The sequence below is a fragment of the Corythoichthys intestinalis genome, chromosome 12 (genome assembly GCF_030265065.1).
Source record: "Corythoichthys intestinalis isolate RoL2023-P3 chromosome 12, ASM3026506v1, whole genome shotgun sequence".
Lineage (NCBI taxonomy): Eukaryota > Metazoa > Chordata > Actinopteri > Syngnathiformes > Syngnathidae > Corythoichthys > Corythoichthys intestinalis.
The window spans coordinates 27,705,219-27,730,842 of NC_080406.1; the positions used below are offsets into that span (position 1 = coordinate 27,705,219).

Here is a 25,624-nt window from a genome sequence, read left to right on the forward strand (position 1 = left end):
AAATGTAATTCCGTGAGAGCCATACAATATGTTTAAAACTAAAAATACGAGTAATGTGTGCATTTTATGTAATTTTGACATTTTTAAAGTACAATAAGTCTCTGAATTATTTTTAATAACATTGTTATGCTGTTGTTAATCAATGATGAGTATTTCTTACCATTAATGCGACTTCTGGTGCTGCATGGTGTTGCTGATGGCTTTGTAGTCTGGTTGATACTTGATGAGGTTAAGCGTCATGCAGGCATTGAGAAACTTAGGATACGTGTCTTTTCATGTTCACGAAGAAGTGACACAAATCCTGTTTTTTCCAACCATACACGGAGCACCATCAGTGCACACCGAAACAAGTTTGTCCGTTGGTAGATTTTTTTTTTTTTTTGCGAACTCAATGAAGGACTTGAATAAATCCTCCCCTCTTGTTGTCCCTTGCATAACCAAAACTGCCAGACTTTCCTCATGTAGTGTGTCACCGACAACATACCTTGCGATCACGCTGAACTGTGATAAATTGCTTACGTCCGTTGACTCACCCAAAGCGAGTTAGAAAAATGGAGCTGAATTTGTCCTTCACTTGCGTTGCCTCAAGTTGATTTGACATCATGATGGTACGATCGTGAACAGTTCTTGCTGACGGGGGCATGTCTTTTATCCGTTTAATAATCTTGTCTTTATCCGAAGTCATCAAAACGTTCATTGGCAACATCAAGCATGAATGCTTTGGCGTACTCCCCATCTATGAATGGTTTCCCGTTTGCTAAAGCGCCAGCAAAGCCAGCCGAATTCCAGTCACCTTGTTTGTTTCAAACACTGAGTTGCTACTGACTAGCTTGCACTCTTGTAAGAAGCTCTTGACATGCTTTCTTCCTGTTGTCCCCCACCGGATATTTCGATGCAAATGTATTATGGCGGGTGTCGAAGTGCCGCTTTATATTTGACTTTTCATAGATGCAATTTTATCATTGCAAATGAGACACACTGCAGAACCTGCTCTCTCTGCAAAGGCGAATTCCTCCTTCCTGCTGAAAAGTACGATACTCATCTTTTTTTAAAAATTATTACGCACATGCGCACATCGGCCGCTCTTTTTGACAACAAGATATGGCGACCCCACCCGATCAGTGTCTGCCTCATCTGCGTTGCCAATGCGATTGATAGATAAATAGATAGACGCAACGACATGTATGTTTGCCACTTTCCTACTAAAATAACTGCGAACCGGCCCTCTAGTCGGCGGGGATCGTCGCTGTTTTCCGCAATGCGCAAAGGAGTATAATGAAGCTTTTTTTTTTTTTTTTTTTTAAATAATTAACGATTTGTCTGCGAGCCAGATGCGGCCGTCAAAAGAGCCCGATATGGCTCGCGAGCCATAGGTTCCCAACCCCTGGTCTATAGTAAAGACTAATCCGAGTAAAGCTTTGTGTAGGTCGCCATCTAGGGGCTGGCCGCAATTACTGGTGTGTTTGCACACCTATAGCGGCCCCAGAGCCTGTCAATGTAAACAGTAACTTTAGCTGCTGTTGGTTGTGTGCTGCGTGCGGCGATGTCTTTGGACAGCTTTTTTTTTTATGGAGAAAAGGCCACCTGCTATGCCAGAGGGGGAGCCTACAACCAAGTCCATTCTGCATAATATGTGGCTAAAAGCTCGAAAACGAGGCAACAAAAGTAAATGCACTGAAAGCATTATACCTCATGTCGAACTGTACTGCTAAAGGCAAGAAACCTCATTATGCTTGAGACCACAGATATTTGCCGACAAGTTTTAGGAGAGGCCGCAGTTAAAAAAGGTTGATTCAGCGCATGGTGAGTGACATTTTTCCTGCTCTTAATATTAATTTTTAGCCCTGTCGTGTTATTTTATATTTACTGTCATTTTCTGCCACACATTTCCGGTTCGGGAAAAAAAAGCCCACTTTACACCGGTCCGTGGTGCAAAAAAGGTTGGAGACCACTGAAGTACAGTATAAAGTTTTTAGTCATTTTAGGCCATTATTGCACGTAGCAGGGTATTTGGCAAAAATTACTTTTCCAAGGTTTGGGGTTATCATCCACACGCACATTTACAGGAGATTTTTTTTTTTTTTCTTTTTTAATAAAAGTTTTTTTTAGAGGAGGGTCCTTAAAAACTGTGCCCAAAGTGAAGATGTGCGAATTCTGCATTCGTTGGCGCCATCATGTGGACACTGATAACCAAAGATTTAACTGTGGAAACGTCACTGACTGCGACAAACTTTGTCCCAGTGTCACACATGAGACCAATGTTTACATTTGGAGTAAATTAGACAGCTGCTTTTCTGCTTCCATTTATTTACAAACTCTTGCAGTGCTTCATATTGAAGAACACATGCAAAGGATGGGGATATGATGGACAATTATTTTTCGCACATTGTTATGAATGTATTAAAATGAATTAATATGGTTGGCCGTGGAAGCTTTTTCTTTTTTCTTTCTACAAACGTGCTCGTGTGGACGTAATTATTTTTTCTTGATGCACTAGGGCAGGATTCTCGGTTTAAAAAATTAAAAAAAAAACTGCTAGGTGCAGACATGGCCCTAAACTAAAAAATATGTTTGATATTAATGTACTACTAGTGTACTAATAGTGTTACTTATACAACACTTGTTTTAAGTAGCATTTTGAAGGTCAAATTTCAGAACTGTGTGTGGAACTGAAGTTGCTGCTTTTAAAAGTAAATTAAAATACAACAACCGGTTGACCCAATACATGCGTTTTGTGTTTTTCTTTTTTTTGAAGACACTTACAGGTGTCAAACTGAAGGCCTGGGGGCAAGCTCTTGACTGCGATATCATTTTGCGTGGCCTGCAATAGCCAATAATGTGCACTGTTTTCATGTCTCTTGCTAATATATCAAAATTGTAGACAGTTGCTGTTTTTAAACATGTTGTAATACTTCAAGCATTTTTATTACCAGTCTCCCTTTTAAAATAACTTTAATAATTGTTGAGCAAACATTTTTTACCAAATAAAAGATATGTTTATTGAATATCCATCTTACAGTCTTGTTTAACTGGGAAAATTTGTTTCAAAAGACAGGCTTTAATTTGTCATTATTAAGCATATATGCACCGGCATCGTCGCAAACGTGATCACACAAAACGCAACCATGCATCGCATCCCCGCATTTCCTCCTTCTCCTGAGTCCCCACAAATATTATTATTATTATTTTTTTTTTTCGGGTTCGTACCTACAACTAAAACAAAATTTCGTCTTTTTTCGGGCTCGAGCAAGAAAATCAAGTTAATTGATTGGGCTCGGGATTTTTTTAGGCCCGATCTAACTTCTAGCATCTTCTATTGTATTTTAAATTGCCCTTTAAAATGGCATGTCTGTTCTTGGTGCTGGATTCTATCAAATAAATTTCCCCCCTAAAATGCGACTTATACTCCGGTGCGACTTATATTTAATTTTTTTGGGCTGGTGCGACTTATACTCAGATGCTATGTATAGTCTGAAAAATATGGTATATGTATCATTCAATTTGTGTTATGTACGGCGATGATACATGTATATGAGTTCGCAGCAGTGTTTTTTGCAGCCCTTTTAATTTTCATTATACTCTTAGTCTTTTGGACTAAAATACTTATTAGTCATATTTTAGTTATTTCAAAATGTGTTCGTCAAAATGTGTTCGTCTTCGTCTAGTTTTAGTCGACAATTCTCAAAATGTTTTCGTCTATAAACTTCAAAAGTTTTAGTTTTTGAATAAATAAAAGGTTTCCAACAATTTCGAATGAACATTGATTGACGAGCACATAATTGTAGAGTCTACAAAGACATCAACATCTTCATGGTGATAATACACACTCAGCAGGAAAACAGCACATTATTTGCAATTAATTAAACTCACCTGGATCCCACGAACTGTATGTAGAACTGTTTTCCAAGAGTTTAAGAAGACACCGAATCACTGCGCTAAATGCCAATGCTTATGCGAACGCTATGCTAACGTAAACACTATGCTAGCGCGACAAGTTAGTTTAGTGTGTGATGATCACTCAGCACAGACCTATAAAGGCTAAAACAACATGGCATAGCCAAAATAAAACTTATCAAGCAGCACCTGACACATGTGTTTCTACAAAGGGGCCTGGAATGGGAACATGCTTACCCACCTGGGTAAGCCTGTGTGCGGGGTGGGGGCGTTGGGGGGAGGCACAGCACGTCACATGAGTGACACGACCAAACAGATAAGATGCTTGCTAACTACACATACGATAAGAAAATATCACACATTGTGAACTTATGACAGAAAGTATGGCGAATTTTCATCTCGTCAGATGACAACTGGCATCCATGTCATTATGTCTCCCAAGACACATTTTTAGCTAGTCACCGTGACATCATCATTATGAAAAACTGTTCCTTGACGAATTATTTTCGTTATCGTCATCGTTGACGAAAACAACACTGGTTCGCAGTCATAATTTCCCTTGTAGTGAAACCAACTACCGTGTGGCCTTAACAGAAATGAGTTTGATACCACTGCACTAAATATTCTAAAAGTATGACTATAATAGAGAATGTTTTTTTAATCTACATGTGCTTTGTGTTTGGCTGGAAACTAGTACAGGGCACCTCTTGCCCCAAGTCATCTTACCATTTAAATAGGCTGCAGTTCAAGGGAAAATGTTAAATAGATTTTTATATGGAAAACTAAAGTACTACTTGTGTTGTCATGCAGATAACAACTAAAATTCAACAAACAGTGGCTGCTAATGCTTAATGTAAGCAAATCTGCAGTTCATTCTATTGGCATCGCATATTAGGGTCCTTTGGCTTGAACGATTCTTCAGTCCCTGCTTTGCTGTGTACGAAGCATCTGTCTCTCTGTCACTCCAAATTCAGTTCATTTGGTTCTGCTTTATTGGCATGAATGTTCGCTGAACCGCGTCCCTAAGGCTGCAGTACACAACAGAATACCAATCGTGCAATAATAAATAATAATGGCGACATACCTGCGAGCATCTGTTGCGCTCGACTGACTTTATTTGTCCATTTGTGAGTGATTTCCCAGCATTTTAATTATGATTGTGTCTCTTCATGGTGCAGTGACTCAAAGTAATTCTACGTCTTTCCCGCTCTCTCTCCCAAGGCTGCAGCGGAGCATTAGCAAAACAGTGCACGTCAGCCTACCCGGAGTGCACAGTGAGGATCTTTGACCTCCCCAAGGTGGTGCAGACATCCAGAGAACATTTTGTCAAGGAAGCTGACCAAAGGATAAGCTTCATTGGAGGTAACTTCATTAGCACTCTGGTAAAATACTTCTCAGTGAATGCACACAGCTCTATACACAGTCACATACTTCTCTATAACCTAGGTTGACCAAACGTCCTGTTTTGACACGGCATGTCCACTTTTTACATCCTGTCCGGTACGTCCGGCTGGGTTTTATAAATTCATGAAAATGTCCGTTTTTTTTGACTGACGATTTGCACAAAATACTACGGTACTGTCGGACCTATGCGTGTTCCCAAAGAGCCTCCCCAGTTGTCAAGACTTGTGTTGAATACTTATTTAAGCAAATTCTCATGTTGCTAAAAGTGTAATTAAGTCAAAAATACCTTTATTCTACTTTGGATATAAATTTGCGCATGCATGTGCAGTCACCGACTGGCTTTATCATGGCCTCAACTAGGCGTGGGAACCTATTGTTACCTCACGATACGATACGATTTGCGATACAAAGCTCACGATATAGATGATCTGACGATCTGGCGATGCAACGATTATCGATACATTGGTCAGGAAATCATTCTAGGATATTCTACAAACAACCAATAAACAGAAAAACAAGCTTCTGCTGTGAATTGGAATGAGTTTATCAGGAGTCGTTCATCCGCTGCCATCCCTCCCACTTCAAATGGATTGAACGTCTATGGCCGTCATTGGCAGCCAATGCCAGGCAACGAGGTAATTTTGGGTCATTTACCTGTTGAATTTCAGTTACTTCCTGTTGATTTTGGGGTATTTTATGGGTCACTTCCTTTTTATTTTAAGTTACAGAACAGGAAGTGACCTGGGAATCACCCGAATGAATAGGCAGTGACTCAAGCTCAACAGGAAATGACCTGTAAATGAACAGCAAGTGACCTGTAAATGCCCCGAAAATCGGACAGATTGACTGCGAATGCTCTCTCTGGTTTCGAATTTGTGCTGCAACGATTAGGCAAGGCAAGGCAAGGCAAATTTATTTATATAGCACAATTCAACACAAAGCAATTCAAAGTGATTAATCGATTAACTCGAGTATTCTATTGGAAAAAAAGATTCAAATTAAATTTTGCTGCTTCAAGTATTCATTCAATTAAAGTGGTGTTGCAATGTTTTGTTTTGAAAGTGTTTGCATTTATTTTTACTGATTTGGGTGGATACATGGCCCTCTAGTCTACCTTATTTCACATGGCTGAATCCATCTGCTCTCTGTTAAGACCAGCATAAGCTAAGTTTTTGTTTGAGCTAATGATTTTTTAAAATCCATTCGTAATTTAGTTTAAAGGTATATTTAGCCATTTTTTGTGGGAATATGTGTCTGAGCCATTTTTTTAAGAGCATTGTAAAAAAGCGTTAGCATTTTATAGCATTTAAGCTAGCGGACTTTTGCTATGTAAGTTAGCCAATTGTTCTTTTGTTGTATATAAATCCTCTTTTTTTTTTTTTTAATATACCGTGTTATTTGAACTAAATATTTCATCAATTAATCAACTACTAAAAAAATCAATAGCCACAGCCCTATTTCGAATGAACGAACGTTTCCAGTCTAAATGGATTGGGCGTCAGTGGCAGCCTTAGAGTTACCTGAGACACTATTATGGTGGAAGATTTTAAGAGCGACTTGTTGGTCCCTTGTATTTAAAATTTTTTTTTTAACACTGCCACCATTTTAAAACAATATCTCGATTCTTGGCAGGAGCACATCAATAACCTTTTGGGATACAAAGTATCACGATATATCACCATTTCGATATTTTGTCACACCTCTAGCCTCAACTGTCAATTCTCATTCACAAACAAACCTTCGCGAGTCGTGACGACAGGAGCTCACAGGCTATCGGTACCTACACTTGCTAAACTTACCTTTCGGCAACTGTTGACTTCGGTCGGAGTTTTGTACAGGTTTCATCTGTAAAATCCCGTTTGGTGTTGCATCGTTACGCTGCTGATGATTGTCAACTTTAATATCAATGTTTGATTTTTGCCTCGGCCACAGGTGGTAGCTGTCAGTGAGGTAAGCCGCGCTAGGTATTATGGATATGTAGTTTTGAAGTGCTGCATTTGAAAACATGCTGGTTGATTTGTTTTTCTGTTTATTTCGGTTATTGGTCGCGTGTAATCTAGAACAGTCAATGAGAGTAATAATTTAGTGGGAATAACAATTTGTCAACGACAATTGTAGTGGTAGTCTTGTGGCTACAGTTTAATTTACATTATTTTAATGCAAAGGGAAATGAGCTTTTTGTTAAAGCTGTATTTTCTACAGAAGAGGTGTTATTTAGAACTATTTTTCAGAATATTTATTTGTAAAATGAGAATTGAAAAGATAGCTATTATTTTGTTCAAGAATTCAAGGATTAGCCTATACAGAAGAGGCATTTTTCAAAATTGACTATTTAATTGCAGTGGTATTTTTGCATTATTATTTTAGGAATAACAAAGCATGTTAGGTAACCCCTGTGAATTTTGTGCAACACACTTAACTTGTAGCAACTGTGTGAAAGTAGTACAAGTTGGCTGCCTCGCTTTGGTCAGTCTGCCTTATGGCAGCTGCAGCTTCAATTGCCTTAGTTCCACTTTTTAGCGAAACTTGTGTCTATTTAGGAGATTTTTTCAAAGACCCCCTACTCGAGGCGGACCTCTACATCCTTGCAAGGATCCTTCATGATTGGACGGACCAACGTTGTGTAGAACTGCTCAGTCGAGTTCACAGCGCCTGCAAACCAGGTCGGTTAATAGCTGCCAACTGTGAAATTATTTAGAGTAGCGCCGATAATTCAGAGAGCTTTATTTTAACAAAATGTCTTTTTTGTTGTTATTAAACTGATGGTGTTAATTGGTGTCACCAAAACCTAACAAGGGGCATCCGTGGACGTATATACAGTGATCCCTTGCTACTTCACGCCCACGGTCCATCTCGGATTTTTATTTAAATTAAAACAAGAAAAAAAATACAGATGAGCTGTCTGAGCCAATCGCATCGTCTCACGCTCGCAAACCTCTCTACCTCCCTCTACCTGCTCTTTGTTCGTCAGAGAGTGTGAGACTGGAGTTGCGTATTAAAATAAACGATGATTGACAGACGGTTAAGCTTTGATGTTGCCAGAAACTCGACCTTCAAAGGGCCGCATGCGTAAATCATCGTTTAACTCGTTAAACTGTTGCTGTGGCAACTCATTGTGTGTAAGTGAGCAGTCGGAGCGGATTTGAGTGGGCACTCAATGAATGATTTAATTAAAACAAGCATTTTTATTATTAACTTTTTTTAAATGGATTGGGCGTCTACTTTTTTTCTTGTTTAAAAATAATTCTGTGGGACAGGAAAATGTTTAAAACTGATCATAATTACATTTAAAGTACTCAAAAACCATTTATTAAAATTATATATACATAAAAGTTTTTTAAATTATACTTTTGGGGAAAAAGGTAAAAAAAGCATGTCTATATGTATCTCTTTCCAATGATGGATCTGAATAAATACATTGAGGCGGGTTCTGGTCCCCATTAACCGTGAAAAACGAGGGATCACTGTAATTCATGAGAAGTTAAGTAGAAGGCTATCACCAATCTTCATTGGTCCCACAGGAGGCGCTGTCTTGGTGGTGGAGGCGTTACTCTATGAGGACGGCTCCGGCCCACTCACCGCACAACTCTACTCGCTGAACATGCTGGTGCAGACGGAGGGTCGAGAAAGAACGGGGGCAGAGTACAGCGCCCTGCTAGCTGCCGCCGGGTTCACTGACATCGAGTACCGTCTTACTGGCAAAATATACGATGCGGTTTTGGGCTTTAAAAAAGCATGAACCTGGAAGAAAATTGAATCAGAGTTTAGACAGTTCATATCAATGAACTATGACGTACATGAACATGCAATTGTTACATAAAAAACAGCTGCAAATGAATCTACATAGAATGACAGCTGCAAATGAATCTACATAGAATGGAATTATTCATTGTTACAATTGCATTTAGACCAGTGGTTCTTAACCTTTTTGAAGGTACTGAAACCAACAAGTTTCATGTGGATTCACCAAACCCTTTGGAATGAGATAATAAAGCTTTTTTTTTTTTTCAAATTCAAAACCAATATATCTAAGCCCTCAAGCTATTGATTTAGCAAATTCCCGTTCAATATTCCTCCCATTTTGGCAGCATTTTTAATAAACAGGTCAAAATTTGAGACCACGCTGCCCATTTGTCTGTTGTATTCCCTCATACCAAGTGCGAGTCAACCTTCCACTGAGCAAACCAGTTCCTCCTCCCATCAGATTGAGGACTAGCAGTTAAAAGAAATGGATTAAGCCTGTAAATTGGGAGCAAACCAGTCCAGTACCTGGTCTAATAAGCAACTTTGCCTAGATTTGATGGGCGTACAAAAATAGGGCTCTGCATTTCTTTACCTTCGCCGAACCCCTAAGACTTACTCCCCGAACCCAGGTTAAAAACCACTGATTTAGAGATTTAACATCATAAAATTGCCTCTAAATTATGGATAATTCTTCCAAAATGGTATTTTTCTATGATATATTGTTTTCAAAGTTCAAGTTTGCAGTATAATCTGCATATGTCTTTATTAGTACAGATCTGGCCTTCAATCCCCGGGAAATACATGCCTATCAAAATTTACTCACACATCGCTGACTGATGCCCAGCCAAAAATGCTTGTTTGCATGTTAAAATGAATACTAATCCGTTCCCACACATTTGAATGATTATAATTGCACACGAATCAACACGAATCCCCTGGAGTCTCATTTTTTCCCCCCAACCAAATCATCTCATTTTTAATTGGTCTCTTGAAGAGCAAACATGAAATATTTGATGAGAGACAAATAATCAATTTCTCTTTTAGAAGGCCAGTGTAGTAATTCCTGCCAGGAAATAAAGTTTCCACACTTGATGTCCCGACATGAACCACGTCTGAATTTTGATGTACTCATAGGAACGCAAGTAATGACCTCCATTTGTTGATCAGTGTTGCTTTTGTTATCAATTTTCGATGATAGCGTTGCCAACATTTCTCTCCCCGCTCTTGTGTTTCACTGCCATGACCATTCTGTGTAATTAGATTGAGAGTATTTAGCTCACCTTTTAGTTGCACCTTCAGAACCTTCAGTGTACTAGAGTGCCCCCTCTTTTAATTAATGTCACATTGCCGCTGGGATTTTCAGATATGTGAAATAATTACTGTAAATCTACATTACGTGCATACTTTCTTCAGTTCGCTCCCATTTAGTTACATACATTTACCACCCACCAAGAATAACTAATAATATTTACCCGTATGGAATTGTTTAGAATATGATTAACACACAGTGTCTTATTCCATGAATTGCCTTATCCATAACCTTACCATCGTATTATTTTTTTTATCATCCTGAGAAGAATGAGCTGAAAAAGCTGCCATGATAACAAAGCTGAAAGGAAGATACTTACTGAGGCCTCATTCTACCGTAAATTGCTTCAAATTTCAATTGAGTCCTCTGCAGTCTGACTTTTTTGTTTTTTCACTAAGATGATAAACTTGCTCGTATATCATGTCTTATCTCTCAAGCTAAATCCCGTCTGAACCTCTTACCATTTTCAGAATGTAGATGCCATTTTTAGAACCATCTTTTGTTTCAGCCACACAAGAGAATAGGAGGCTAATCAGACTATCGGAGTTTAAACTTAAGACATTGTGACGTGAAGTTGGTTCACACAAAAGTGAACAGTTTTAACGAGACAGTCTGAAGTTCCCAACTTTTTCTTTGTATTCTCCAAGCAGTATGTGTTTATTTCAACTTCAGACATTCATTTCACTCCCTATTTCAACTTTTTCCTGCTTGATTCATTCATTGAGCACATGTTCAGCTCTTGGCAGGCTGTAGCACTGTCACAGTTCGAGTCGCGCAATAAACTCCAACGCCAAGTGTGTGTGAGCAAGTATGTTGGATTTCCCCTTAAACGGTTTTAATTAGTACAATGAATACAAAAAAAATAATTATAGTCTGAATAGATTTGCTACCAGTGTAAAGATGGCGTTTAATAGAGTTCATTGAGTAATTTCAGTTTTGCCATGACGGTAATAGTTTTCTCATTACAAGCCAGTATAACCATGAAAGTTTTAGACTTTTTAGTTTTTTAGGACAAATATTGATCCCACATGTACTAAAAGCTTCAGTCTGGCGAACCTAGAGAGACACCATACACCAATGTTTCCTCTAATTTTTCGTGTGTCTGAGCCAGGGGTCGCGTTAACCGAATATTTTCCGTCGTTGACCGGTTTTTTAAAACGGTGACGGAAAAAACTGAAGTCCATCCGTCATTTTGACCGGTTGCAATTCACACCCCAGACCACAGGGTGGCGAGTGAGCATATTAATTAGCTATTGTCTCTCTTGATGCATGACGTTGTTGGCCTTACTCTGAAAAAATGTCAAGGCAACTGAGTGTCCGAAGTTTCTTCAAAAAGCCCCAAAACGACGATGGTGTTGAAAAAAGAGGTGAAAAAACAGGGACTGCATAAGCGGGCACACAATTCAAGTCCATGCGCACCAGGAGGAAAGTGTGAGACTACGTTCAGGCCACAGCAGGTGAACTGTTAATTTCATTGTTCCATATGCTACATATGGTAGGCTACCTACCTACTGGGGCCTCAGTGACGTTTCTTATTCTCGCTATATGATTATACAACTTTAACATTTGTTAATAATACGCTCTGTGTGTAGTATCATCCATCGCTTTTCCTTTTTAAATGGGCACTTATAAGTGAACGCAAGAAGTAACAACGGGAACATTTTTAAACAGGCATTTCACGGGAGAGCATTTCGACTCTTCGGCCAATCATATAGCGAGAGCGAGTGGATAGTGAGGGGACCGCGCGCGGCTCTTAAGTGTCTCTGTCACGTGACTGTCGTAGCCGGTGTAGGCGCTTGAACCTACACCGGTGACGCACTCGGCCAAATGGACACACAAGTACGGAAGGTGAATTATGCCAAACAAAGGGTCACCACAATGTCATTATCATCATTTAAAAAATTTAAGTGATGGGTAAAAATAGATTATGACCGGATTTTTATGACCCTGTCAGTCAAAATGACAGACAACGAAAAAGTCTAGCGCAACCTCTTGTCTGAGCAGACACACAATCTCCCTGAGCACACTGCGGACCACGGTGAGCAACATCAGATGTGTTCCCTTGGGTACACACGCCTGTTCAAAACCCTGGATCATAGCAAGTTACATGGCTTATTAAAAGAATGGAACTACAGCAGCAATTTTCATTAGTTTACTTTTAATATAACTGATTTAGCCCACATGAAAAGAAAAAGACAAAAATCTTGTTGTTAATGAGATGTGTACTATGTTATATGTGAGAGTCCTGCTTTACCCATTGGAAGAATCCTGTTTTGACCTGGGTAAGGTCTAGTAGTGGCATAGATGACTTAATACATAAAAATAATGAACAAACACAATAGGAGTACAGTATAACAAACTCACACGTTAAAACTGTTCAGACAATAAGGACAACCAAGATTCCTATTGCCAGGGGTGCACATAAGTGGTCCGCATGCGCGCATGCGTACTGGACGTAGACAAACGCGCTGGCCCTCAATGGCTTCCATACACTTTTGCGTACCGATGGCTGACCACTGTATTTGCGGCGGACACGAGAAAATCACTTCTCAAAATGTTGAAGAGGCAGGCCCCACTGAGTAATTATTTCTGTGTTTCCCCACCCCGTCAAAAGACGACAGAGACGTCACCGGAGCTACCGAAAAAAATGACTTTTTGCTGAAAAGTGGCTGCAGGAGGTACCATGGCTAGAAGCAAATGATGCTCGCACGGAAATGTGGTACAAAGTTTGCCGTGAGAATCCCAATGTCGCTGATAAGAGCAGTGCATTTTATGAAGGGTCAAAGAATTTCAGCCATCCAAACTTTGAAAAGCACGTAAAAAAACAGAGCATGTGGCAATTAAGCAAACTATCGATGTCAGACAGGACCCCACTCGCCCTATGGACAAGTGGCGGAATAAAGTTAATGAACAGCGCCATGCACTGACAAACGTGTTTTTGCTCGCATTTCACAAAGCTAAACATGCACGTTCAATGAGCTCTTATGAAGAGGACATCCCACTTTTACAAAGGCTTGGAGTTAATGTGGGAGCCGCATAATGCCCTTTATTTTGAATTAGTGCTTTTATGTTTATTTCTTTACATTTCGCTTCAAAGTAATGGCAATTTTGTTGTGCCAGTTGATAATCAAGCATTAATTGTTAATATAATTAATTCAAGGTAATTGGCTCTAAGTAAAGCTTGTCATAATTTTATCGTCTCAGGCGGGTCGGCTCTCAAGCTCAATGAGGACCAAGTCACATCTCCAGGTCCTCCTTTGAGAACCTGGGCAAAAAAAATATGTGCACCCCTGCCTATTGCAGCTTCACTGCAAAAACACACCTCCTTATAACTAGTTACCGTATTTTTCTGACTATACGTCGCACCTGAGTATAAGTCACACCAGCCAAAAAATGCACAATGAAAAGGAAAAAAACATATATAAGTCGCACCGGAGTATGGGCCCAAGTACACCAGATGCATGATCGTTGCGGTTCCGGTCCGGTTCAGTGTTGACTGCGTGCCACGCAGTACGTCAAAAACAGGCAAATCGTACCAGCTGCGCACAGCTGCGGTCCGCCAACTCCGTCCCCTTGTGAGCTCTCGCGTGATTGCGCGCGATAATGTGCCATTTAAAACAACGACAAACACACGGAGTCTGTACTCATCAGAGAAGCAGAGAGAGAGAGAGCACATTTTTTTCCTTGCATATTGATATTGTAACGTTTGCTAAGCGGACGTTTGGCCGCGAAAACAACACACGAGCTTCAACGCCTTTTTCCTCTTTTTCTTTATTAACGTCCCGCCACCTCACCAATGCAAAAACAACAACTATATACACTGACGCTATCTAGTCCACCAATCGGAGCGTCGCGCTGATGCACCAGCACATCAATGACAGCCCCGCATTGGTGCATAAATTAACCCACCGATGACAGCCCCGGCGACGCTACAATACATTAGTTGTGTCTGTCTCTTAAATCCAGATTGACTGCATCATGTTGAGATCAGGGCTCCGTGTGAGTGGGAAGGGGGGCTATTATGCCCTTGGTTGTGTCGGTGAGTTTATATTTTTGTGCACATTTAAAATTTATGGCACATAACATCTTATAGAGCTGTTATAAACAACTGTTAAATAATCTGTAATATTTATAAAATGGATAGCGAATTATATACTACACGAACTAAAAAACAGCGTACTTGGAATTGGTGTCTCAACACTGCAGATTCCTGTGCCCAGCTTAAACTGTTGTTTTTTCTATGAAGAGTCAAGTGAAATGTAGGAAAGAAAGAGAAACGTCTTGAATAGACCACCAGGTCGAAACTTGTGGGTGTCTCTTTATTCTCTTTCGTACTTTTCCCCCTCGACTCTGTATACAAACCGACATTGTGTGTGCGCCGGGCATGAGAATTTCTGCAGTGGAACCACTTCCAGATACGCTGCTTTTTTTTTTTTGCTCAAAGTTGTCAGCACGTCGTGTGTTTGATTACATTGCCAGAAAAACACACATAATAGGACACCTTGCAGCTTCGCTTTAAATGCTGTCCTTATAATAACGATCTGCTGCATCGTATATTACTTTGTGACTTTCCACCTCCATGATAAAACGTTCTTCGTCCATGTTCGCTGGTGTTTAAACCGTGAATAAGCAACTGGGCTGTTGCGTCCAGGCCCAGCTCCGCCCATTTTGTCGGATGCGTGTCCGGCAAAAATAGAAAATAGCTTATACCATCCGGCGGGCATGCGGCACGCCACAGATGGTTCGCAGTCAATCCGGAGCACTGACACGGCCGGTATACGTTGAACAATAGGATATAATGGGAACAGATTGGTTCCGGTGCTATTTTTTACCGGAGTCGGACCGGAACCGCAACGATCATGCATCTGGTGTACTTGGGCCCTACAAGTCGCATTTTTTGGGGTTAGGGTTACTAAAGCCCGACGCGGCCCTAGCCCGACCAATTAACTTGATTTACTTGCCCGAGCCCGAAACCCCCCGACAATTTATGTTTTATTTGTGAAGACTCAGGAGAAGGAGGAAATGCGGGGACGCGATGCGTGGTTGCATTTTGTGTGATCGCGTTTGTGACGATGCCGGTGCATATATGCATAACGATAACAAATCAAAGCCTGTCTTTTGTAACGAATTCTCCCAGTTAAACAAGACTGTAAGATGGATATTCAATAAACATTTCTATCTTTTATATTTGCGTGTCTGTTCTAACAGGCGGATAGTGGATTTTGACATTTATTTTAAACGTTTTGTCAATGTTGAAATGGTCTACATATTTTTATGATCATTATAAATGCATTTACACAACGAAATAACGCTGGAAAAGTTTGTTGAATATATTTGTCGTATGAGATCAAAGCGCCACATTCGTTTACATTCAGCGGCCCTGACATAGGTTTCCGTATGGCAAATTTATTTCATCGTTGAAAATTATTCATTTGTTGTTATAGTATGCATAAATTTGGTGGGAGTGTAAATAACGAAAGCCTAATTTCTGTCTTCCGAACGTATTTTATTTTGTAATTCACCATAACTTCCGGTTACGCTTTTATTTTGTTGTATTTCCTGTTCTGTGTGTTTTGCAATATTTGTAACTCGAAGGCGGACAAAAATGAACTGTGAGAGTCTTGATCTAGTCTGCGGCGATATTACCACATCACAGGAAACAGGAATCGGTGAAATGGGCAGAATGTGCATTAGAAAAATGATTTCAATATTATTTTAAAATTCTTACTATATGTATCCTTGTTCTTTGGTTTTATTGTCTTTGATAATTTTTTGAATACTACTATCATCAAATATTATTTGAACATTTTTCTTGATGCCCTTTTGGACGCTGCAGCGCCCCTAGCATTTGCCTAGCTTGCCTTAATGGACCGCACCGGTCTCTTCATTCAACATACTTTATCAGGCAATAACAAAATAGTAACACACAGATTACTGGTTTGGAAAAATGAATGCGTTCGATTACTCGTTACTTAGAGAAAGTAATCAGATTACAGTAACGCATTACTAAGTAACGCGTTAGTAACAACGCTGACCATAATGATAAATTATTATTAAAGCTGTCCTGATCGATCGGGATGCCGATCGATCGGGTCCGATCACGTAATTTTCAAAGTATTGGAATCAGCAAAAAAATATCGGACATGCCTTTTTTTAATAAATATATATTCTTTTATTTAAATCGTTTTCTAATTGTATTTAACGCTACAGACAAAATGTCTTACACTCACCCAGAGTAGTTTTGGCTTAAAGTAGGGCTATCAAATTTATTGCATTAACGGCGGTAATTAATTTTTTTAAATTAATCACGTTAAATAATTAACGCATGTGCTGCACGGCCCACTCACGCATTGTCACGTTCAATCTATAAAGACGCCGTTTTACCTATAGTTAGCGCTAAAAGGCAGCGTATAATGAGTAGAGAGAATTTTGACAGCCTTTGGAGCCATTTTTTATGTGGCTTAAGCCTTACAATACCTCTCTCAGCAATCAAAAATCACGTGGGAGGCAATGTGGGGAAGAAAGGTAGTAGTTGATCATTTTCTTAACACCCTATCTTCTTTCTCAACGCAGAGAAGATATATCAATTGGTGCCCCTACGCACAGTCATGGTTGCACTTCCCATCATGCATTTGGGCAGAAGTTAAATGGCTGCAGTATCATTTACTGAAAGCTCAACAAATACACTAGATGGCAATATTTAGTCACAATATACAAAGTCACATTTATCCTTTAAGAATTACAAGTCTTTCTATCCTTGGATCTCTCTCACAGAAAGAATGTTAATAATGTAAATGCCATCTTGAGGATTTATTGTCATAATAAAAAAATACAGTACTTATGTACTGTATGTTGAATGTATATATTCGTCCGAGTTTTATTCATTTTTTTCTTAATGCATTGGCAAAATGTATATGATTGGGAAAAATTATCGGGAATGATTGGAATTGAATGGGGAGAAAAAAAAAAGCAATCAGATCGGGAAATATCGGGATCGGCAGATACTCAAACTAAAACGATCGGGATCGGATCGGGAGCAAAAAAACATGATCGGAACAACCCTAATTATAATACCTTTAGCAATTTCAACGAGATGAGGGCGTTCGTATTCCAGCTGTAGTATGGACAGTATCTGCAAAAACGCCATATTGATAGTGACTTTATCTTACTGAACAATGAAAGCTATAAAAGAAAGAAAATAAAAGGATAGAGATGGGGTTGATAGATTTCCATTTGGAGAGACTGAGAATAGGGGGATTTGAGAGGAGACTGATAGATTAACCTTAGCCCATAGAGAGATAGAGCGGGAGAGAGAGACAGAGGACGTTTGAGGTCAATGAGAACAGTTGTCAGAATAATACCACAATCAAAATGACTTAGGATGTTGCCTGTTTTCAATTTTACACAAATTAGAGGTAAAAATCAAACACGCTTTTCCAAAATGAGACAAAGTGGAATGTATGACATATTCAGATTTGTGCAACGTGTGCCAGGATCAAAACCATTTTTATTCTTGGTCAAGAGAGACAGAATGATGTCAGTGAAGTGACACCCAGTGAACAAAATTGCTTTTGTGGCACATCCTGCCACAACAGAAGGTCCGCAATCTGTCGTCTGGACAACTAAAAACACCAACTACGCTATGATAAATGTCCAATTCATGTTTTCAGGCAGGAAGTAATAGCAAATGTGACCATCTTTAGCTTAACCTGATTAGGATCAACCTTTCGATTTGATTGTTGAGAGGGGATCCCTGCTCTGTATTCAGTTGAGTGCAAATTTTGCCTCACCTCCTCTTTCTCACGATAATTATGAATTAATCAGACCTCCAAGCGCCACAAATGAGAATGATGTCAAATCCGCGAGGGGAGCTTTACAAAGAGTCGACGTAATGAGCGAGGATGAAGTTCTGAGACTGGCGACATTTTGACCTGTGTAGAGACTCACTGATAGAACAAATTGACACTAATGGCTGCATATGCAGAAGTTTCACGTTAAACTTGGATTTGTACTTTTACCTTTTCTGAGATGTCTTCTCGGCTGTAATTTTAATTAGAATCCTAAATTAATCCCTATCTGAATTGTTGGACTTAAATAGTACCTTATCATGTCCAAGCCTTCACTCAAAATGAAGGATAAGACGATACAAGAACGTCTCGCCCTCAAAGAGATGACAAAGTTCACATCCTCTGGCTGAAAGCCTTTCCATGCCATGTATTTAAGTGTACCAGGAACCAATTTATACAGTGAGTCAACATGCCTGATATGTCTGGAAGAAAACGAAATTCTGTCATGGAACTCGACAAAACCTCTCTACTGCAACAACAGTGCAGCGCAACAGGGCAAGTAAGTATTTAGTCAACCAACAATTGTGCAAGTTCTCCTAGTGGAAAAGATTAGGGAGGCCTGTAATTGTCAACATGGGTAAACCTCAACCATTAGACACAGAATGTGGAAAAAAAAAAACAGAAAATCACATTTTTTTTATTTTTAAATAATTCATTTCCAAATTAGAGTGGAAAATAAGTATTTGGTCACCTACAAACAAGCCAAATTTCTGGCTGCCAAACAGGTCTAGCTACTTCTAACGAGGTCTAACGAGGCTCCACTCGTTACCTGTATTAATGGCACCTGTTTTAACTCATTATTGGTATAAAAGACACCTGTCCACAACCTCAGACAGTCACACTCCAAACTCCACTATGGCCAAGACCAAAGAGCTGTCAAAGGACACCAGAGACAAAATTGTAGACCTGCACCAGGCTGGGAAAACAATCTGCAATAGGTAAAACGCTTGGTGTAAAGATATCAACTGTGGGAGAATTATTACAAAATGGAAGACATACAAGACCACTGATAAACTCCCTCAATCTGGAGCTCCATGCAAGATCTCACCCCGTGGCGTCAAAATGATAACAAGAACGGTGAGCAAAAATCACAGAACCACACAGGGGGACCTGGTTAATGACCTACAGAGAGCTGGGACCACAGTAACAAAGGCTACTATCAGTAACACAATGCGCCGCCAGGGATTCAAATCCTGCACTGCCAGACGTGTCCCCCCTGCTGAAGCCAGTACACATCCAGGCCCGTCTGCGGTTCGCGAGAGAGCATTTGGATGATCCAGAAGAGGACTGGTAGAATGTGTTACGGTCAGATGAAACCAAAATAGAACTTTTTGGTAGAAACACAGGTTCTCATGTTTGGAGGAGAAAGAATACTGAATTGCATCCGAAGAACACCAAAAAGAACACTGTGAAGCATGGGGGTGGAAATATCATGCTTTGGAGCTATTTTCTGCAAAGGGACCAGGAATACTGATCTGTGTAAAACATAGGTGTCAAACCGATTCCAGAAAGGGCCAAGTGGGTGCAGGTTTGCTTTCCAACGAATGAACAGGACACCTTTTCACCAATCAGATCTTTTACATGTGTAATCAGTTAAACTTTGTCAGGTGCTGCTTGTTTTAGTAGGAAGTTCATTGGTTAAACTCTCGGTACTGGCACGGTATCGGTTGGAACAAAATCCAGCACCCACTTGGCCCTTTCTGGAATCGGTTTGACACATGTGGTGTAAAGGAAAGGATGAATGGGGCCATGTATCGAGAGATTTTGAGTGAAAATCTCCTTCAATCAGCAAGAGCATTGAAAATGAGACGTGGCTGGGTCTTTCAGCATGACAATGATCCCAAACACACAGCCAGGGCAACAAAGGAGTGGCTTCGTAAGAAGCATTTGAAGATCCTGGAGTGGCCTAGCCAGTCTCCAGATCTCATCCCCATAGAAAATCTGTGGAGGGAGTTGAAAGTCCATGTTACCCAACGACAGCCCCAAAACATCACTGCTCTAGAGGAGATCTGCATGGAGGAATGGGCCAAAATACCAGCAACAGTGTGTGAAAAGCTTGTGAAGAGTTACAAAAAACGTTTGGCCTTCGTTATTGCCAACAAAGGGTACATAACAAAGTATTGAGATGAACTTTTGGTATTGACCAAATACTTATTTTCCACCATGATTTGCAAATAAATTCTTTAAAAATCAAACAATGTGATTTTCAGTTTTTTCCCCCACATTCTGTCTCTCATAGTTGAGGTTTACCCATGTTGACAGTTACAGGCCTCTCTAATATTTTCAAGTGGGAGAACTTGCACAATTAGTGTTTGACTAAATACTTATTTGCCCCACTGTAAATAGACATTTTGGGGTAAGAATGAGAATTTGTATGCACTCTGGGTTAGAACTCATCTTGCTATTATTTCCAGTTCCACGAAATGTGAGCGCATCTTTTCATGTACCGACCGTTGCTTTTGTCCCACTTTCGTCAATGATTTAGACCCGGGTCCATGTCTTCTCCTTCACTGGAGATAAGATGAAGGTGAGTACGCCGCCCCCTCCCAACATCGCTTCCATTTACGTCTCGGTCTCACGAAGCTATTATTGCAGCAGCCTCAGGTTCAAATTGAGCAGGTTTCACGGATGCTTCTGTGAAGCTAGCGCTATATAAAAATAGGGAATTGTTACAGAGATGGGGGGATGCATATACTGTAGTTGAGCTGAGGACGTCTAGACTCCATCCTTCTCCCTGAAGTGAAACCAGAGAAACATACAATCCCAAAATAACTCTGATGGCTCGGGGTCAGCTCAAGCGGGCGACCTCTGATGCATTTTTAAGCCATCTCGCTCGTTTTTTTCTGTCAGAGAGGAATTTTTAAATGTATTATTAAATTGCAAACCCTCCTAATTGGTACAACTCTACAAGATTATTTAGCCCACATACATTATCCTCCAGGAAGATGAGGAAAACTTGAGAACAAGAAGTCTCATGAGTATTATGACACCCTAAGCTTGGAGCCATTTGTGTAACTGTGTATTTTGTGTGAATGAAAGCACTGAGGATGCAGTCACCTGTCTCCATTCACTTGTGTATACGTGTGAGAGTACAAGACTCTTTTGGGACACTAAATATGTTCCGGAATTCACACACCTCCCAGCTCCAGGATGCCACTTTAAGATAACAACTTTGAGCCGAAAGGGAATGTGCTCTGTTTGAGTGCGTGTGTGTCACGCTTTATAAAGTTCTCCACTATTTTTGTGGTGTAAACTTTGCATATTTTCATCCCAAAGTTTTCGGTCAAACTGAAAGCATAGACTTCATAATTTCAGTGGGGAGAACAAGTATTTGATACACTGCCGATTTTGCTGGTTTTCCCACTTGCAAAGCATGTAGAGGTCTGTAATTTGTATCATAAGTTCTCTCCAACTGTGAGGGACGGAATCGAATACAAAATAGCAGAAAATCACGTTGTATGATTTTTAAATAATAAATTTGCATTTAATTGAATGAAATAAGTATTTCATACATCACAAAAATCGAACTTAATATTTGGTACAGAAACCTTTGTTTGCTATTACAGATACCAAACGTTTCCTGTAGTCCTTGACAAGGTTTGTACACACTGCAGCAGGGATTTTGGCCCACTCCTCCATCATGCAGATCTTCTCCAGAGCCTTCAGGTTTTGGGGCTGCTGCCGGGGCAGCTCGCTCCATAGATTTTCTATCGGGTTCAGATCTGGTGACTGGCTAGGCCACTCCAGGACCTTAAGATGCTTCTTACGGAGCCACTCTTTAAGCCTGAGTTATACTCCCGCGTTGCGGTGACGGCGCAGCGACTACGGCGTCATTCGACATTCGATAGTTCTGCGGTGAGGGAACGCGTTGCCCTGTAATTCACAGCCAAGCCACTAGAGGGATGTGGCGTTATGTTTGTACGGTTTTGGGGCATGCTTGTTGACTTCCGCTAGTCGGAGAAAAAATAAACAATGCAAGATGGAACTCTTGAAAGTAAATGTATTGCTCATCAACACTGAATAAATATTGAACATACAAATATTGAGGGGCAGGCGACGCAGAAGACGGTTTCGAGGCGGTCCGGCCAACTTTTGATGCCGCACAGAGAGTTTTAGACTCGGGTGGAGAGAGCTAGCTGTGGCGGCTAGCTTCAAACTGGCGTCGAGCACCGCATTCAAGGTCTGCAAAGCCCTCCAGCCCGATTTGTTTGCAGTGTCCTACAACCAGCCAGTGGGAAGCCATAGCAGATTTCTGGCGTCTATGGAACTTCCCAAACTGCGTTGGGAGCCTTGATTTTAACGTTATCTTAAAAAGCACCGAGGTACTCTCAATCAGTGATGATATGATATGATATGTGTGTGAACTGTCTGTTATTGAAAATTAAAGATCAACTCTTTTGACACCAAATCTGTGCTTTATTCTTCATATACTTGAAGCGTGACACGTAAATAAGTCACAGATTCACAGCAAACATATGTACACAATAAATGATGAAGTGCACCAACCAAAAATACGACATAAAGTGATAAAAAGTTGGCAGTATTTGGCCGACTGGGTCACCGCTTCGTATGGCCACTCGATTCCGAACACACACATCTCGGTGGTTCTTCCATTTTTTATTTTTTCAATCGCCGACCTTGCCATTTGGCAATCACAATAATGTCTTGACGAGACTTGCTCTTCGATGATACTCCCGTCGGCTTGGTCCATTTTTGCGTGTAGAAAATAATGTTTGATTCTATTCTACAATGGTGGTGATTATAAACTGGAAACAACAGTCTGAGTGGACCAATCACAGTCCGTTTTCGCCACGTCATCCATGTCTACGTGACGCGAAGGTTAGAAAATTCGAGAGGCGCGCGTCAGGCTACGGCGTAGGGTCGTAACTCGGTTCTTCCTTGACGGCGTATGTCTGACGCGGAAGTATAACTCGGCCTTTAGTTGCCTTGGCTGTGTGCTTTGGGTTGTTGTCATGCTGGAAGACCCAGCCACGACCCATTTTCAGGGCTCTCACTGAAGGAAGGAGGTTGTCAGCCAAGATCTGGCGATACATAGCCCCATCCATCCTCCCCTCAATATGGTGCAGTCGTCCTGTATCCTTGGCAGAGAAGCAGCCCCAAAAAATGATGTTTCCTCGTCCATGTTTCACGGTTGGGATGGTGTTCTTGGGGTTGTACTCATCCTTCTTTTTCCTCCAAACACGACGAGCGGAGGCCAGCGCCATGTAAAGACGTGTGTCGGTCGAGCTCCCACAAGAATACTTCACTTTTGACTCAATGCTTTAATCGACAATCGCCAACCTAAAACAGCTCCTGACTCTCGCCTGAAAAATCATTTGCTCACTGCAAATCGAATTGTGGGCATAATGGCTCCTAAAAAGCCCAACACAAGAAGCGAACAAGATCCGAAAGCCGGCCCCAACGCTAGCTTCCCTTGCCTAACCGCTTTGGAGCCAATGGAAAGCAGTTCGGGGGACCGACAAATCTTAGAGGCTATAAACGGACTTAAGCGAGAGTTGCTGGACAAATTGGAGGAGAAAGCAGCCGAAACTCAAGCAGAGGTACGCAGCGCGATTGGCCTTATCAATCAGAGGCTAGACAAGTCCGAAACACGCACAACAGAGCTGGAAAGCGGTGTCAACGCCCACTCGGACGCGATCGCTGCTTTGGAGTCCAACGTCTGTTTCTTGACGAAAGAGTTAGTTTTGCTGAAAACGAAATGCGACGACTTAGAGGGGCGCTCCCGTCTTTGTAATGTGAGGATCACCGGAATAAGAGAGGGAAGAGAACACGGTCAACAACCTTCTGAGTTTGTTGCTAACATGCTAAAAGATGCGCTGGGCTTGGAGGAGCCGCCATGTTTGGACAGGGCGCACCGGACTCTTCGCCCCAGACCACAAGCTGACATGCCACCGCGAGCTTTTGTCGTGAAATGCCATTACCTCAGGGAAAAGGAGCTACTCATGAAGAAGGCAGCTGAATCTGGAACAATAACTACCCACGATGGTGACCACATCCGTATCCTGCCCGACTACACCCAGGCTGTGAGCAAACAACGCGCTGCATTCACCGAGGTGAGGAATCTGCTTCGTGGATGTGGCGGGGTCCGCTATGGGCTGAGATACCTGGCTACACTTAGAATTACTACCAGGTTTGTGAAGAGATTCTTGATAAAAAAGTCCTTCCGGAAACTATGACACAAGCAACAATTTCTCTCCTATTAAAAAAGGAGAGAGACCCTTTGCTCTGCGAATCATACCGCCCAATTAGCCTCCTGAACTGTGATTACAAAATAATATCAAAAGTGTTAGCAAGTAGGTTAGAAAAAGTATTATCAAAACTAATACACCCCGATCAGACAGGATTTATGACTGGTAGGCAAATTTCTGACAATCTGCGTCGTGTCTTGAATGTAACTTATCAACGAAATGACGCCTCACCACAAGTTGTGATCTCTCTAGATGCACAAAAAGCATTTGACAGAATTGAATACAATTTCCTATTTGCTGCACTTAAGGAATTTGGATTTGGCCCTGTATTTCGGTCTTGGATTTGTATTTTATATGCGACACCGCAGGCTTCAATACGAACAAACAAAACCGCGTCAGATTTCTTCCCTCTTTTCCGTGGGACAAGGCAGGGCTGCCCGTTAAGTCCCTTGCTTTTTAATATCGCTATTGAACCTTTGGCAATTATGCTTAGAGAAACTGCCCAGTTGACTGGAATACAAAGAGGAGGACAAATCAACAAATTATCTTTATATGCAGATGATCTTCTTCTCTTTCTTTCTAATCCACTCAACACTATCCCTTTAGCTCTTGCTGTTATTACTAAATATGGACTAGTGTCCGGCTATAAGTTAAATCTGTCCAAAAGCGTACTATTTCCAATTAACGAAAAAGCCCAACAATTGAATTTCCAAGGCTTCCCATTTAAGGTAAATAAAGACCACTTTACTTACCTAGGTGTGGAGGTTACTTATAACTATAAAAGATTATTTGAGAATAATTTCACTAAAGCACTTAATAAGGTCAAACAAGATTTAAAGAGATGGTCAAATCTGCCTCTGTCCCTGGTGGGAAGGATTAATTCGGTAAATATGTATATATTGCCCAAATTTCTTTATCTGTTTAAAATGATTCCAGTTTTCATTCCTAAAGCCTATTTTAAAGAATTGGATAAACACCTGTCAATGTTCATTTGGAATAAAACTACACCTCGAATTAGGAGAGAGTTCCTGGAAAGAAAAAAAGAACATGGTGGCCTTGCGTTACCAAATTTCCTCTACTACTACTGGGCTGCAAACATTCAAATGCTATTATTCTGGCTTGAAGATGGCTCAGAGCCTGATTCCCCACCATGGGTCATGATGGAAAAACATTCCAGCGAGCCAGTCTCTCTTGGTTCCCTAATATGTAGCTCTTTG

General features: G+C 40.7%; 1 protein-coding gene across 1 annotated transcript in view; it reads left to right on the plus strand.

The window, feature by feature from the left end:
• The window catches only part of asmt (acetylserotonin O-methyltransferase), a 36,602-nt gene extending 25,019 nt beyond the window's left edge, over positions 1-11,583 (plus strand). The window contains exons 6-8 of the mRNA XM_057853226.1: positions 5,116-5,256; positions 7,839-7,961; positions 8,820-11,583. Of these exons, the coding sequence (XP_057709209.1) occupies positions 5,116-5,256; positions 7,839-7,961; positions 8,820-9,037 (482 nt within the window). The 3' untranslated portion in view covers positions 9,038-11,583. The remainder of the gene's footprint in view (positions 1-5,115; positions 5,257-7,838; positions 7,962-8,819) is intronic.
• The last annotated feature ends 14,041 nt before the right edge of the window (positions 11,584-25,624 follow it).